At 42.6% G+C, this 15830-nt stretch overlaps 1 protein-coding gene across 1 annotated transcript in view; it reads left to right on the top strand.

Moving 5' to 3' along the window:
• med13a (mediator complex subunit 13a) overlaps window positions 1-15830 on the top strand; it is a 174486-nt gene that overhangs the window by 45124 nt on the left and 113532 nt on the right. Inside the window, exon 4 of the mRNA XM_078224634.1 lies at window positions 10287-10370. Within this exon, the coding sequence (XP_078080760.1) occupies window positions 10287-10370 (84 nt within the window). The remainder of the gene's footprint in view (window positions 1-10286; window positions 10371-15830) is intronic.

The raw sequence follows: 15830 nt of genomic DNA, 5'->3' as shown, positions 1-15830 counted from the left end.
AGTCTGCACTGACCACAATCCCACCCAGGCCGTATCCCCGTAACCCCACATGTTTACTCTGCTTATCCCCTGACACTATGGCTATGCTAAATTGACTCATCAACCTAACCTGCACATTTTTGGACTGTAGGAGGAAACCGGAGCACCCGGAGGAAGCCCAAACTGACACGGGGAGAATGTGCGAACTCCACTCATCAAAAAGTTTATTCTTGCATCTTGTTTACTACTTTTACAACTCACTTTAAATCTGTGTCCCCTCATTCTCTATCCTTTTATGAGCAGGAGCAGTTTCTCCATATCTCCTTGTCCAGCCTCCTCTCCTCCTTTGCACAATTCAATTAAATCTCTTCTTGACCACCACCCCTCTCTAAGGAGAACAGTCTCAAACTCTCCAGTCAGTCCTTCCAACTGAAGCTTCCATCCTTGGAACCATTCTTCTAAATCTCTTCTGCACTCCATCTTCACAATACAAAAGTCAATAAAGAACAACATTCAAATGAATTGTTACAAGTTAAATCACACCTAATTCCCCCCCCGCCCAGCCCACCTGAAGTTACTCATCAAGAAAGTCGATCTGGAAAAACCCTCCCATGTTGGACTTCAGTGCAAATTCCATCTGGATAAATGAATGAGACATTTATTTAATAACATTATTTATTATTAACATTAATTATTGGACACAGCAAACAAGTATCTGGTCTCAAACCCAACCCAACAGCTGTCTAGTTTCAACCTTCCAAAGAAAGGGTGGTCCACCCTCAACCGATTCAGGACTGGCTGTGGCCCCTGCTTGACCAACCTCCACAGATGAGGCATTATTGCACTCGACACAGGAGGACAAGAAAACTGCTTGGCTTAGTGACTTTGCAGAGTTTATTTTATTTAGCAAATGCAATGTATTCACATCCTCCCTATAGTGAGGCACCCAGAGCTGTGTACACTATTCCAGCTGAAGTCTAACTAGTGTCTTGTACAAGTTCAGCATAACCTCCTTGCTGTTGTACTCTATATCCAAAGCCTTGAAAACTAAATGCTTTTTCAACTGCTCTCCCCACCTGGCATGCCACCTTCAATGACCTACCCACATATACACCCAGGACCCTTTGCTTGTGCACTCCCTGAAAAATATTACCCCATATATTGTTTTTTCTATGTTGTTCCTATCAAATGCATCATCTTGTGGGGGGAGACAATGGCACAGTGGTATTATTGCTGGATTAGTAATCCAGAGACCCATGGTAATTCTACCATGGCAGATGGTAGAATTTAAACTCAATAAAAAAATAGCTGGAATTAAAAGTCTATCTTGAAACCATCGTCCTTTCCTGGTCTGGCCTACATGTGACTCCAGCCCAACAGATGTGGTTGCCCTCTGAAACGGCCCAGCAAGCCATGTAGTTGTATTCAATTGCTACAAAAGGAATGAAACTGGACGGACCACCTGGCATTGACCTAGGCACTAGAAACCATGAAAAACCCAGCCTAGTCGACCCTGCAAACTCACCGTACTAACATCTGAGGCTTGTGCCAGAATTGGGAGAGCTGTCTCACACTCGTCAAGCAACAGCCTGATGTGGGGAATTGTGCCTTACAAATGTCAGATCACCATCACTATTCCTGGGTATGTCCTATCCCACCAGCAGGACAGACCCAGCAGCAGTAGTGACACAGTGGTATACAGTCGAAAGGGAATTGCTCTGGGAATCCTCAACATTCACTCTGGACCACATGAAGTCTCATGGCACCAGGTCAAGCATGAATAAGGAAACCTCTGGCTGATTACCATGTAACATTCCCCCTTCAGCTGATTAGTCCACCTCCATGTTGAGCACACTTGGAGGAAGCATTTGAGCATGGCAAGGATGGAAAATGTACTTTGGGTGGCAGGTCCATCACCAAGAGTGGCTTGGTAGTAGCACCATGGACCAAGCTGGCTGGGTCCTAAAGGACATAAGGACATAAGAACATAAGAAATAGGAGCAGGAGTAAGCCATCTAGCTCCTCGGGCTTGCCCCGCCATTCAACAAGATCATGGCTGATCTGAGGCAAATCAGTTCCACTTACCCGCCTGCTCCCCATATCCCTAATTCCCTCATCGATCAGAAATCTATCTACCCGTGATTTAAACATATTCAACGAGGTAGCCTCCACCACTTCAATGGGCAGAGAATTCCAGAGATTCACTACTCTCAGAGAAGAAGTTCCCCCTCAACTCTGTTCTGATCCGGCCCCCACTTATTTTGAGGCTGTGCCCTCTAGTTCTGGTTTCCCTTCTAAGTGGAAAGAATATCTCTACCTCTACCCTATCCAGCCCCTTCTTTATCTTATATGTCTCTATAAGATCACCCCTCAGCCTTCTAAACTCCAACGAGTACAGACCCAATCTGTTCAATCTCTCCTCATAAGCTACACCCCTCATCTCCGGTATCAACCTGGTGAACCTTTGCACTCCCTCCAAGGCCAATATATCCTTTCGCAAATAAGGGGACCAAAACTGCACACAGTACTCCAGTTGCGTCCTCACCAGTGCCTTGTACAGTTGTAGCAAGACCTCCCTGCTTTTATACTCTATCCCCCTCGCGATAAAGGCCAACATTCCATTCACCTTCTTGATCACCTGCTACACCTGCAGACTGAGTTTTTGCGATTCGTGCACAAGGACCCCCCAGGTCCCTCTGCACAGTAGCATGATGTAATTTTTCTCAATTTAAATAATATTCCAATTTACTATTCATCCGAAGTGGATAACCTCACATTTGCCAACGTTGTATTCCATCTGCCAGATCCTTGCCCACTCGCTCAGCCTATCCAAATCTCTCTGCAGACTTTCCGCATCCTCTACGCAATTCGCTTTCCCACTCATCTTCGTGTCATCAGCAAACTTTGATACCCTACACTCAGTCCCCTCCTCCAGATCATCTATGTAAATGGTAAACAGTTGAGGCCCCAGCACCGATCCCTGCGGCACGCCACTGGTCACCAACTGAGCTTCGAAAGCTTGTGTGGCTTTTGCTACCAAATAAACCTGTTGGACTTTAACTTGGTGTTGTTAAACTTCTTACTGTCATTACACAGTACCAGATCTAAGATAACTCGCTGTCTCGTAGGTTCTGTAACATATTGTTCAATGAAACTATCCCGACAGTATTCCAAGAACTCTTCCTCAAGCCCTCCACGTCCAATTTGAGTCGACCAATCAATATGCAGGTTAAAATCCCCCATGACTATTGCCGTTCCGTTTTTGCACGCATCCATTATTTGCTTGTTTATAGCCCTCCCCACCTCTAAGTTATTATTTGGGGGCCTATAGACCACGCCTACCAGTGTCTTTTTCCCCTTACTATTCCTTATCTCCACCCACAATGATTCCACGTTTTGCTCTACCGTCCTGATATTATCCTTTATTAACAGAGCTACCCCACCTCCTTTTTCTACCTGTCTATCCTTGCTAAATGTCTGATACCCCTGGATATGCAGTTCCCAGTTCCGGTCACCCTGCAACCACGTTTCTGTGATGGCCACTAGTTCATACTCATTTGTATGGATTTGTAACTGCTAGATCGGCACTGCGAGAGGTGGTAAGGGAACCAGCAGCAGTATGCCTGCTGCAGAGGCATCAGTCTCTCTCTCTCTCTCTCTCGCTCTCTTCCTCCTCCTCTTTCTCTCTCTCTCTCGCTGTGAAGCAGCAGTGCTAACCTCTGCCAACATGAAAAGAGTGAGCTTCAGAAAACTAAAGTTGCTGTTTCAATCCAAAATTTCAGCCTCGAATATACAGTTTCAAAGCACTATTATGGCAGTGATTGGGACAGTCTTTAAAAGGAGAGCTGGATCTAATAACTTTAATCTATAGAATAAAGGTTAACTTTAAACATTATTTTAAATTCATTCATGGAATGGGGTCATTGCTGGTTAGGCCAGCGTTGATTGCCCTCGAAGGTGCCCTCATCAACTGCTGCAGTCCGCATGGTGCAGGTACACCCACAGTCCTGTTGTCAGTGGTGGAGGAAGTGAATGTTTGGATGATGTGCCAATCGAGCAGTCTGCTTTGTCCCAGATGCTGTTGAGCCTTTTGCGTGTTAGAACTGCACTCATTCAAGCAGGTGGGAGAGTATTCCGTCATCATCCCAACCTGTGCTTTGTAAATGGTGCACAGGCTTTGGGGAAAGTTACTTGCTGCTAGATTCTTGGCCTCTGACCTGCTTTTGTAGCCATTAATATGGCTAATTCAGTTTCTGGCCAATGGTAACCCCCATGATATTGATGGTGTTTAAGAGAGGGTAATGTCAAGGTGCAGTGGTTAAATACTCACTTGTCTTTGCCTGGCACTTGTGGCGCAAATGTTACTTGCAACTTGGTAGCCCAGGTCTGGATATTGTGCTGGACTGCTTCAGTATCTGAAGAGTCGTGCTGGTGCTGAACATCATTCAATCATCAGCGAACATCCACTAGTATCCCCACTTCTGACCTCATGATGGAAGGAAGGTCAAAGATGGTTGGCCCCAGGAAACCACTAATGTCCTGACACTAAAGTAATTGACCTCCAGCAGTCATGAAACAGGTTCCTTTTGTGTTAGGTATGACTCCAACCAATGGAGAGCTTGCCCCTTGATTCCCATTGATCTCCAGTTTTGCTAGGACTCCTTGATGCTGCATTTGGTCAAATGCTGCCTTGATGTTGGACAGTTGTTCATATCTCAAGTTGTGCTCTTTTTCCCCTGTTTGAACCATAGCTGTAAGGAGGTCGGGAGCTGAGTGACCCCTGTGAAACCCAAATGGAGTGTCCGTTTGCAAGTTGTTGCTGAGCAAGTGCTGACCCCTTCCATTACTTTACTGATCTGGAGTAGGCTGATAGGTTGTAATTTGCTGGGTTGGATTTGTCCTGCTGCTTGTTTACAGGACATACCTGAGGAATTTTCCATATTTCTGGATAGATGATGATGATGATGTGATTATACTGGAACAGCTTGGCTAGGGACAGGGCAAGTTCTGAGCACACGTCTTTGGTATTATTGTCAGAACTCCTAGCTGTTGCAGTATTCGGTGCCTTCAGCTGTTTCTTGTCACATGGAGTGAATTGAATTGGCTGAAAACTGGCATCTGTGATGCTGGGGAGCTCTGAAGGCTGAGCTGGATTATTCAGTTGGCACTTCTGTTTGAAGATTGTAGCAAATGCTTCAGCCTGGTTTTCTGCACTGATGTGCTGGGCTCACCACCATGCGGATGGAGTATTTGTGGAGCCACCTCTTCTGGTGAGTTTTTTTTTGTCCACCACCATTCACAACTGGATGTGATGGAACTGGATCTGATCGATTTGATTGTGAAATGATGTCACCTGCTGCTTGTGCTGTTTGGAATGCAAGTAATCCTATGTTGTAGCTTCACCAGGGTGACGCATCATTTTTAGGTATGCCAGGTGCTGCTCCTGGCATGCCCACCTACTCATTGAACCATAAATGTTTCAATAATGAGTCAGTCATTTGAATGAGAATTTTAAGAAGTCAGAATTTTCTTTTGCTCAACAGGATGCAAATGGGAAAACTTAAAAATGCTGGCAACCTGAACAAAAAACAGAATGCTGAAAAGTATACCTTGTCTGCTCAACACTCTGGGAAGAAAAACCTAGTTAATGTTTCAGCTATACGACCCTTTGAGATCTTCCTCAGTTTGGAGGAAAGAACTTGCATCCAAATGTTTACTTACTTTGTATGAATATACAAACATATGAGAGTAGGCCGTTTGGCCCACAAACCTACTCCACCATTTTCTATGATTGATCTGATTCTGGCCTCAAACTCTTTTTTTTTTCTGTCTACTCCTATACCCTTTGACTCCTTTTGAATACTTTAAAAGTTGAGATTGACAATCACCATGCTGCCTCTGCTTTCCGGGGAGGGAATGCCATCCTCTACAAGATACATTCCTCATCTCCATTTTAAGTGGGAGACTGATTTTTACTCTGTCCCCTGGTTCTAGTATCTCCCATAAAGGGAAACATCCTTTCAGCATCCATCTGTCAGATCCCCTCCGATCTTATGTTTGAACAAGATCACCTCTAATTCTTCTTCTTCACCCCAATGGGTACAGGTCCAATCTTTCCTCGTAGATAACCCCCTCGTCCCAGAATCAGTGGTGTCAACCTTCTCTGTACTGCTAATGCAATTCCTATTTTTATAAGAGACCAAAACTGAAAGCTGTACCTCCAGTGTGGTCTCACTTTCACCCTATACAGTTGTAGCAATACTACCCTTATTTTATCTTCCATTTCCTTTGCAATAATTGACATTTATAATAAATGCATTTGTCTTCAAATCACTTGTACCTACATAATAACTTTTGTCCATGAACCAAGGCACCCAGATTTCTCTGCACTGTAGAGTTCTGCAATCTGGTCCCATTTAAAATGGGATACTGCTTACCTGATCTTTTTGCCAAAGCGGACAAGTTCACATTTTCCCACATTCCATCTGCCAAATGGGATAGATAATCCTAACTATATCCTTTTGCACACTCGTGTCCCCTTTGCAGCTTGACTCTCCTACTTTGTCATCAGCAGATTTAGCTGCTATACATTTGGTCCCTTCCTCTAAGTCTTTTGACACATGTCGATTTGACTGACTATTTCTGCCTGCCAGTCCTCTGAGGTTATTTGTATCTTCCTCATTTGTACTTGAACCAAGACGATTCATGGGCTATTTTGAACCAAGACGTTCATGGGCTATTTTCAGGAGGGACAGAGAGAAACTGTATAATAGGTAAACCTGATTTTGTGTATGCATGCATTTTGTAGCGGGGATGCCACTCTTCTAACCAGGGCATTGAAGCTAATCTTTGCCACTAGGCTGCGATTTATTAACTCTGCAGAGGAAATTTTTGTTTTTAAATATAGGCTGACAAATTTTCTTTCAACTTTCCATACTGGAGGTGGGTGTAGTGCAAAAAAAGTGTTTTTCTTCCTCCTCTTAAATGAGAGACTGCTTATTTTTTGTGTCCCCTGATTTTGGTATTTCCCACAAAGGAAACATCCTTCAGCAGCATCCCCCTCCAACCCAAAATCAAAAACTGTCCTGTTTTCTGTTTACCTCCCTTCAAAAAAGAATGTTTGAAAGCAAGTATATGCTAATAAATTAAAGTAATGCTTGTGAAGCCAGTTACGGCAGATGCTGATGAGGGGAATTGGTTTTGATTAGATGTAAAGAAAAATGTAAATTCCTTTTGTTTTTGGACAACAGTTTTTGTTCATTCGTGAGACATAGGGGTCGCTGGCTGGCCAGCATTTATTGCACATCCCTACTTCTCTGAGGGCAGTTGAGAGTCAACCACATTGCTGTGGCTCTGGAGTCACATGTAGGCCAGACCAGGGAAGGACAGCAGATTTCCTTCTCTAAAGGACATTAGTGAACTAGATGGGTTTTTCCGACAATCGACATTGGCTTCATGGTCATCAATAGATTCTTAATTCCAGATTTTTTTTATTGAATTCCAATTCCACCATCTGCCATGACGGGTTTCAAACCCAGGTCCACAGAACATTAGCTGAATTTCTGAATTAATAGTCGTACGATAATACCACTAGGCCATTGCCTCCCTTAGCTGAAAGTGTGCAATTGGCAAATGTCCATCCTGGAAATTTTAAGGGAAAAGAATTGGAAATAACTTTTGATGAAGATATTTTGAATGCATGTACTTCCTTACAAATTGGCTAAAATCAACTTCAAATTTGGAAAAATACTGCTATCTGTTTATCTTTATTGTGGATTGAGCAATGGCTGGGACTGGAGGCACATGTTCTTAATTGTGCTCAAGGTGGCTATGGATGAGACTAAGTTTTTAGTACATGTATAAAATTACCTGCAAGCATTGGTGTTCAAAACTCTTCCACCCAAGCTCCTGATTTTCTTTCTGAAATCGTTCTTTTTTTATCTTCCTGCCTTGGCTTGAGATAATATGAGCTGTGTGTGTGTGTCATTTAGTTTTAGTAGATTAACTATTATGATGGCTACTGAAATTAGTGTTGAATCACTTAGAATCTGTTGCTTAGCCACTGTGTTAGAGACACATTCCCTTGGCTTACAGTAAGGCCAATTGTTCCTTGCATTTTGGAAGAGAGTTTGTTCAGGGGGACTCCTTGTACTTGGAGAAATGATTTTCCTGTTTTTTGTTAATATTCACAGTCATGCCCTCCACCCAGAGAATTTCACTTGCCAGCCTAAAGGAACACAAGGTCAAATTCCTCTTGTTTCTAATCGCTGGGTGTCTCTCTCTGGCTTAACCATTTCTTCTCAGTTCTCCCCTCCTGCTACTGAGAATTCCATTCTGTGAATCTTGTCTGATTTAATTATTTTCTGCGAACAGCGACTTGTAGCTAATCGTATCTGTTCTAGTTTTTGTTTTTCAGTACCTAATTTAAAAGCCTTATCCCTGTGCAATGTTTACATCTCTTCTGCTCTGTGTAATGTTTTCTTTCCCAGTGGAATTCCTTATTTGTCTATAGCTTTTCCTGTTTCGTTTTTCTGTTTCCTTTCCATGCTACCAAAACACTAGCTGAGATGATTTCACAATTTACAATTATCCAGTGAACCTTGCTGGTAAGAATGTGGGCAGCAAGTGCGGACAAGATTGGAAACTCCTTTCATGCCTCCCACAGCTGAGTTCCTTGCTCCTATTTGTGCATGTACAAAGCTGCCAATGTCTGCTTTGCTTTAGAGAGCAAAATTAGGCCTTTTCCCCACAGTGCAGCCTGAAGCCCTAACTGCTGAAATGACGAAAGAACTCGAGACACTTTTTTTATCCTGCACCTCTTTTCTCTCCCACCCCCACCCCCATCATCATCAGCACCCCCAGCATGTGGTGTTAGGATACCAAATCAGAAATCCCAAGGTATATTATAAAGTCAGACTAGACCCCCAACAATTTACTATTTTAGCATTAGTGAGAGGATACGTGTTTCACTTCAGGCAGGATTCAGCTAACACACTGGGAATCTTTTATCAAAACACTTTATTTAACACAGTTTAATGGTAACAAATGAATTAGCTTAAAATTTCACAATTGAGCAGTAGTTAAACATAGCTGCTAACCTATCTCTAGAGTTTCAGTCAAGCAAAGTTTTTCTTACAGACTTAATCCCTTCAAAATCAGTTAGCAAAACACTGGCTTGCTTATACTTGGGTTGCCAGCCCTTGAGCTCCCAGATGACCTCCAGAGAGACAGACACATCTTGTTTCTTTCAGAACTAGGCAGAAACTGCTCATTTTAAAATGATAGAGACATTTTTCCCTGAAAGCTTGGCTCCTCCCAATAAGCACATGGCTCTGTCCCTGTCAATCAACCTAATCAATACTCTGAAACCCCAGGGTAAACTCAGTCCTGCTTAAACAAACACCAAGTACCTGTCCTGTTCTCCCAGTTACTAATTCAAAAAATTTTCTTGGACAAATCTGCACCCTGCCAAAAATTTTAAGCCTACCCCTTAGAAGAAACATAATATAAATATTTTTTAAAGGTGCAGTATCATCAGTGTACACACGATTTTGTCTCCCTACTTGATCAGTAAACAATACTAAATAACCTGACTGTAGACAGTTCCAGAAAATCAGTAAAGCAAGTGGTCAAGCTCTGTTCATTCCAATTCTGCAATTTTGAACTTGCACATCTGCTGGACTTTGTATTGTTTATTGATCTTTTGTGGTGTGCCTCCACTAAGATTATTTTTCTAGCTTCTCAAACTTAATTGTGTAGTTTCTTACATATGCAGTGAGCTAGTAAAACTGAATGTGGATATTTATTGCTGATAACTTTTTGGTACGTTTTGTGCACTTTAATTAAATCAGCTACCAAAATGACATGTACGTTTGACTTGATTTGAAACAATGATTAATAGAAGGGAGTCTGAAGTGAGTTTTAAATCACTTTTAGGATGGTTTGTTTGGAAGCATTTTCTTTCTCACTTTCAGGTCTCCATGACATATTTGAATCATTCCAGTGAATCTGCCACAGAGCTGATTATTGGAATGTAAATAAGAATAACTTGGATTCAAAATTTTTTTGGCCTTCACTCCTTTCTGTGGGGAATGGCTAGGTGTTTGCTCAGTGTCTGTGATAAAATTGACATGTTGATCAGGAGCCCACCTCCATGCTCAGGTTCAGAAATTCTAATTTATTGTATTATTCCTTTCTAGAAAAGTTATTTTAATCAGTTTGTACATTTATAGTGCCTTGTACGGATTTTCCAATGTTATTCAGACTCTCTTTGATCCATGATCTTGTGTCCCTTTTCTTTCTGAAAGGTGCTTGTTGAACAGGAAATTTGTGCGGATTGGGAAGTGGTTTGTGAAACCATATGAAAAGGATGAGAAACCAGTGAACAAGAGGTAAGAATGATGAACTTTGGCTATGAAATCCATGGGTTTGATATTTTGACTGTCAACTTGCATTTGTGATCAAATTTATATGCTTGACTGTACCTTTTCAAACAGTTCTGAATCTTCAGTTGGTGATGGCTAATTTCTAGTATTTTTCTAGCCACATATTAGGTCAAATCTGGTCTCTTAAGCTTCTATTGGGTCTTCTGAGATCCTAGCCAAGCTATTTTCTCAATGTTGGTGCACAAAATTTGAATCCTTTGAATTCTGAACGTTGTGGACCTGAAGAATTCTTAGACTGATTCTTCTTCCCCGTGATTGATTACAGGTTACATCCTTAGTAGTTAAGTGCCCTGGCAATTTCAAAATACTGTGACCATGAAGAAAAAAACACTTTAGAACTTGCACAGTAGAAAATGTCAGAATGGGTCATGCTAGATTCCTTGTTGTTCAAATATGTCCACGCTATAAATGATTTCATTGTTTGTTTTTTTGTGGCTCCACTCATGACTGAGGAATCGGCTGCAGGATCGGCTGGATGTTTTGAGGATGGGGAGTTTATCATTGGTACTTGAGGGAGCTTCTGCAGCTGCGCCACCTCTGTCTTTCCTCAAGGCATGTTGGATATTGTGTGTTAAGTATAAATCGGTGGGTCCCAACCTTTTCAGTAACATGGCACACTTCAGTGAGACAAACAATTCCACGGCACACCCACTTTTTTTCAGCTGAATCGATTGCTGATAAACATCACAGATGTTTACTAGAGGGCAAACACCAAAGCAAAATCACTAGATTGCAGTTTTGGGAATTTGACCATGTTTGAGGCTTTACTCAGTTGATAGCTAATAACTTGGACTTCCAATTTGCTGGATTCCTAGGATGTTGATGCTTACACATTTTGCAATGACGTGCTGGTCATATCTCATTTTTTTGCCAACTGTATGGGAAATGGTTTAGTTGTTCTTAACCAAGTGTCACACGTGCTGCCATCCATTCTCAGCAGGACCAAAGTATTCCTAAATGGATGCACCTGCAGTTTAATTGCAACTCTGGAGCTGCAGATTGTCAACGTGACTCGGTAGTGAGGTGTATCACAGTCATGAGTTAAATAAGGATGACGTGAAAGAGCTTTTTCTCATGCGCTTTGCAGTGGGGAGAGGGAAAGAGGATAAATACGCGATTGCTTCATCAGATTGTCAGCCTTGTATTTTGCTGTTGAAGAGTGTGTGCCAGTTGCTGTTATTTACTGTGCAGACTTGTCTCCTGGTAGTCTGGAATCAGCCTGGGCTGCTATCTGCACACTGGGGACAGGCCTATTAGTAACTCTGGTTAGAATTCATGCCAGTGCCTGCAACACATTATTTAAGAATGAAAAATGAAATTGAAACTAAACTGTGGTCTGTTTGCAAATGGGTGAGTGCTAATTTAGAAAGACATTTCCCACTGTGGGTGATGAGGAAAATGGGAATACACTTTTGCAAAATCAAGGGAAAACTTTCTCATCTGTGAGGCAAGTTGCCAAGGAATATGCCAAGAAAACACCAGTTTCTGGAAAGTGAATGCTGCTTCAGCATCAGGCAGGTCTTCCTGTCCCTTACATGGCTGAAGAAGGCATTTACAATAGGCTCACAGCAGCAGTCAGAGTCCTGGGTCTGCTATGTTCCTGCAACTTCCTCTGTTGCCTCTTCCCCCTCCCCTCTCTGTCACACTCCCGCTCTGTGTCCACCACACTCCAGGTTCCTGCTCCTCCTGCTCTCCTGAGCACCACTGTCCCAGTCCCGGTTTCTTGATCTTTCTTGGGATCCTGTGGCACAGACTGTTCAAAACCCACAGTGGGGCTGTGGCACTCTTGGCACAGCTTCTGTGCCATGGCACAACAGTTGGGTACTTTCAGTGCTTGCCTCCATGCCTCCGTGCTGGACAGCAGTGTTTTCCCCCCGAGAAATCTGCAATGTAGAAGTTTAAGGCTTTAAAAAAAAAAAGGGTGCCATTATGTCATGGTGGTGGTCCTGAGACAGTTCTGCATAGACTGTTTTGGGGATTCAGCTGTCAACAATTTGGAAATGTGGCCTGCCCAAGCAAGCTGAATTTTCTCAGAATAAGGGGCAGGTGGTTTTAAGACTGAGACGAGGAGGAATTTCTTCACTTGAGGGTGGTGAATGTTCGGAATTTTTACCCCAGATGAATGTTGAAGTTCAATTATATAACGTGTTCAAGACTGTAATCAGTTGATTTCTAGATACTAATGACATATGGGGAAAACTGCTGTAGAGTTAGATCAGCCATGAATTGTAGAGCAGGCCATTTTGCCTACTCCTTCGCCTACGAATGGTCCACTCCAATGTTCACCTTGCACAGGATCTCCATACTGTTGGGCCCAGCATGATGGAGGAATTTGGTTGTGTTTTTTTTTTGGGTCCTGCCATTGAATTTTAATAAGAACCTTGAGTGTCTTTGGTGGAAACATTCCACCAAATGTGGAATGAAGTTCATTCATGAGATGAGTGCCGCTGGCAAGGGCAGCATTTATTGTCCTTGAGAATGTGGTGGTGAGCTGCCTTGTGAGCCACTGCAGTTCATGTGGTGAAGGTACATCCATAGTGCTGTAGGGAAGGGAATTTCAGGATTTTGTAGTGCCTAGAGCAGACCCAGGATTCTGTGTAACACAGCAGCGTCGTAAGCAGTGGCCAGACAGAGTTTGATTTTAGTCTTCAGCTTAATGCTATGCTGTTGTTTCCGGACACAATAGTGCCCATAAAGCCTCAGTTAAGGGGAAGTAGTTGGTGTTCTGGATCATGGTTAATATCCAGTGATTCACTCACTCGAAGCTTTGCATGTGGATGAGGGCTCAGCTTGTGTCTTTCCCAGTGAGATGGAAAACCATAATTCATAGTTCACAACTAAATATAGATTCAAGCACTCCTTTTCAAAATTATAAACTTAAAGAAAAATGTCAATCCGTCGGTACTGCTTTCCCCTCCCTCCGTGTCTAAGATGGTAACTTGTGTTGGACTTGCTTGTGCTGAGTAGTAGTGCCTTGGGATGCTTTACTTGGGTTAAATCCATGTTGTTCGTGCATCATTGAAGTTGCTGCTTTCTACGCAAGTGTTGCATGGCTACTCAACTGTAATGGGGTAGGAAATTGTTCTGGCTGAGTAGTTTAAAAAATAAATGTTGCATAAATCATATTTTGTAATTTTTGAGATGAGTGAAAACTGAAATGTTCCAAGTTTCTCAAATATTAGGAAGATAAAACTCTAGGCTTGATTTTCTTCTAACTTGAGGATCTACCCACGCAAGATAAATTTAAATGAGACAGGGTGCTAATTGCAATTATACATGTAGAGGAGGTGGATATTCGCTGTATATTCAGTAAAATACTACTAGATCTGGGTGGGAATAGTTCCAGAAATTGGGATATTTGTGGGATTTGGGTTGCATTGGAAAGTGGGTCCTCTGCCATCCTAGTGGCTGATTGCTTGATGGTGGCATGCATATTCAACATTGTAACACTGCTGGTAAGCAAGATAATGATTGAAGTTGTGATGGGGGGAGGGGTGGTGGTGGTGGAGGGAGATCCTGTGGATCCTGAATGTTTGTTTTAAGATTGGTGTTGCTACATTTTTCAGGCAATTGATTTTAATTTTATGAAGGTGGGGGAGAAGATTTTGTAACTAGAATTAATCTTGTAACGACACTGCTGCTTGAAGACAGTGAACCTCTTCAGATATTTGTGCCTAACACAAAAGCCAACTCCTAAAAATAGATGCAAGCTTATTTGCGAAGTAACTTGGGATAGCTTGCCCTATACCAACATAAAACCAATTTGTTCTCCCAGCTTGCACACCAGGATTTCCAGTACATGCCTACCAGTTCAGAATGCTACTAATATCTACCTCGGCAAACATTGTCTTCATGGAGTTTTACAGCACAGAATGAGTTCCTTCAGCCCATCTTGTCTGTGTCAGCCATCCAGCACCGATCTATTCTAATCCCATTTTCCAAAACTTGGTCCATAGCCTTGCATGCTATGACGTTTCAAGTGCTCATCTAAATACTCAAATGTTGAAGGTTCCCACCCCTTTCAAGTAGTGAGTTCCAGATTTCCACCACCCTCTGGGTGAAAAGATTTTTCCCAAACCCCCTCTAAATCTCCTGCCCCTTACCTTAAATCTATGCTCTGGAGGAAATCCCCACAGATGCAGGGAGAATGTACAAACTCTGCATAAGACAGTCACCCAAGGCCAGAATCAAACCCAGGCCCCTGGTGCTGAGAGACAGCACAGCTAACCACTGTGCTATTGTGCTGCTACTTGCTTGGTCTCTGGATTACTGTTTCAGTGACAATAGTGCTACGCTATCCTGCTACCTTCAGGGATTTTTGGACATGCATCCCAAGGTTATTCTGATTCTCTATTTCCTAGCATCCTACTGTTCATTTGTTGTGTATGCCCTTGCATTGTTAGTCCTCCCAGAATGCTGCATCTCTTTTTTTTGGGGGGGTTAAATTCCATTTGCTACTGTTCTGTCCATCTAACCAGCTGGTCAATCCTATAATCTAAGGCTTTCCTCCTCGCTATTTACCACACTATCAATGGTTTTGTCATCTGCGAATTTGCTGATCATACACCTCACATTCATGTCTGGATCATTAATGTATACTGGAAGAAGCACGGGACCCAGCACTGGTCCCTGTGGTACACCTTTGGATGCAGGCTTCCAGTCACAAAAGCAATCTTTGACCATCCCCATCTGCCTCCTGCCACTAATGCATTGTCCTCTGGGACCTTTCCTGTGGCCAGTGAAGATTTCAGGTCGTGTAACAGATTTATTCACAGTAATTTATATTAGAAATCTCTTAACTGTTGGTTAGCTAAAATAAGTAAGGAGTCTAACAACACCAGGTTAAAGTCCAACAGGTTTATTTGGTAGCAAACGCCATTAGCTTTTGGAGCGCTGCTCCTTCGTCAGATGGAGTGGAAATCTGCTCTCCACCAGATTTCCACTCCATCTTGACGAAGGAGCAGCGCTCCAAAAGCTAGTGGCGTTTGCTACCAAATAAACCTGTTGGACTTTAACCTGGTGTTAGACTCCTTACTGTGTTTACCCCAGTCCAACGCCGGCATTTCCACATCATAGCTAAAATAATACAGCTGTTTTGAATCAATCCATGAATGTTTCTACCTTTGGTAGACGAGTTGTTGAAAGGGAGTGACTGTTCCTTACTGTTGGCTTGTTTATCTCTGAATTATGTAGGAGTTCCTACCTATGGTATTGCATCTTGTCTTTTGATCTTGTGGCCAAATCTGATCCATAACTAGCTGGTACGTCAAGCACAGGCAATTAACGTGAAGCTGTAGTAATCTATATCTCATATCATCTGGTCATCATCTTGTCATTTGAGAGCTTGCGGTATGCAAATTGGCTGCATGTTTCTCAACAGTGACTACACTTCAAAAAGTATTTAAT

The sequence above is a fragment of the Mustelus asterias genome, chromosome 12 (genome assembly GCF_964213995.1).
Source record: "Mustelus asterias chromosome 12, sMusAst1.hap1.1, whole genome shotgun sequence".
Taxonomy (NCBI): Eukaryota; Metazoa; Chordata; class Chondrichthyes; order Carcharhiniformes; family Triakidae; genus Mustelus; species Mustelus asterias.
The sequence above is the reverse complement of the archived record's forward strand: the minus strand, read 5'-3'. Positions and strand labels throughout refer to the sequence as shown.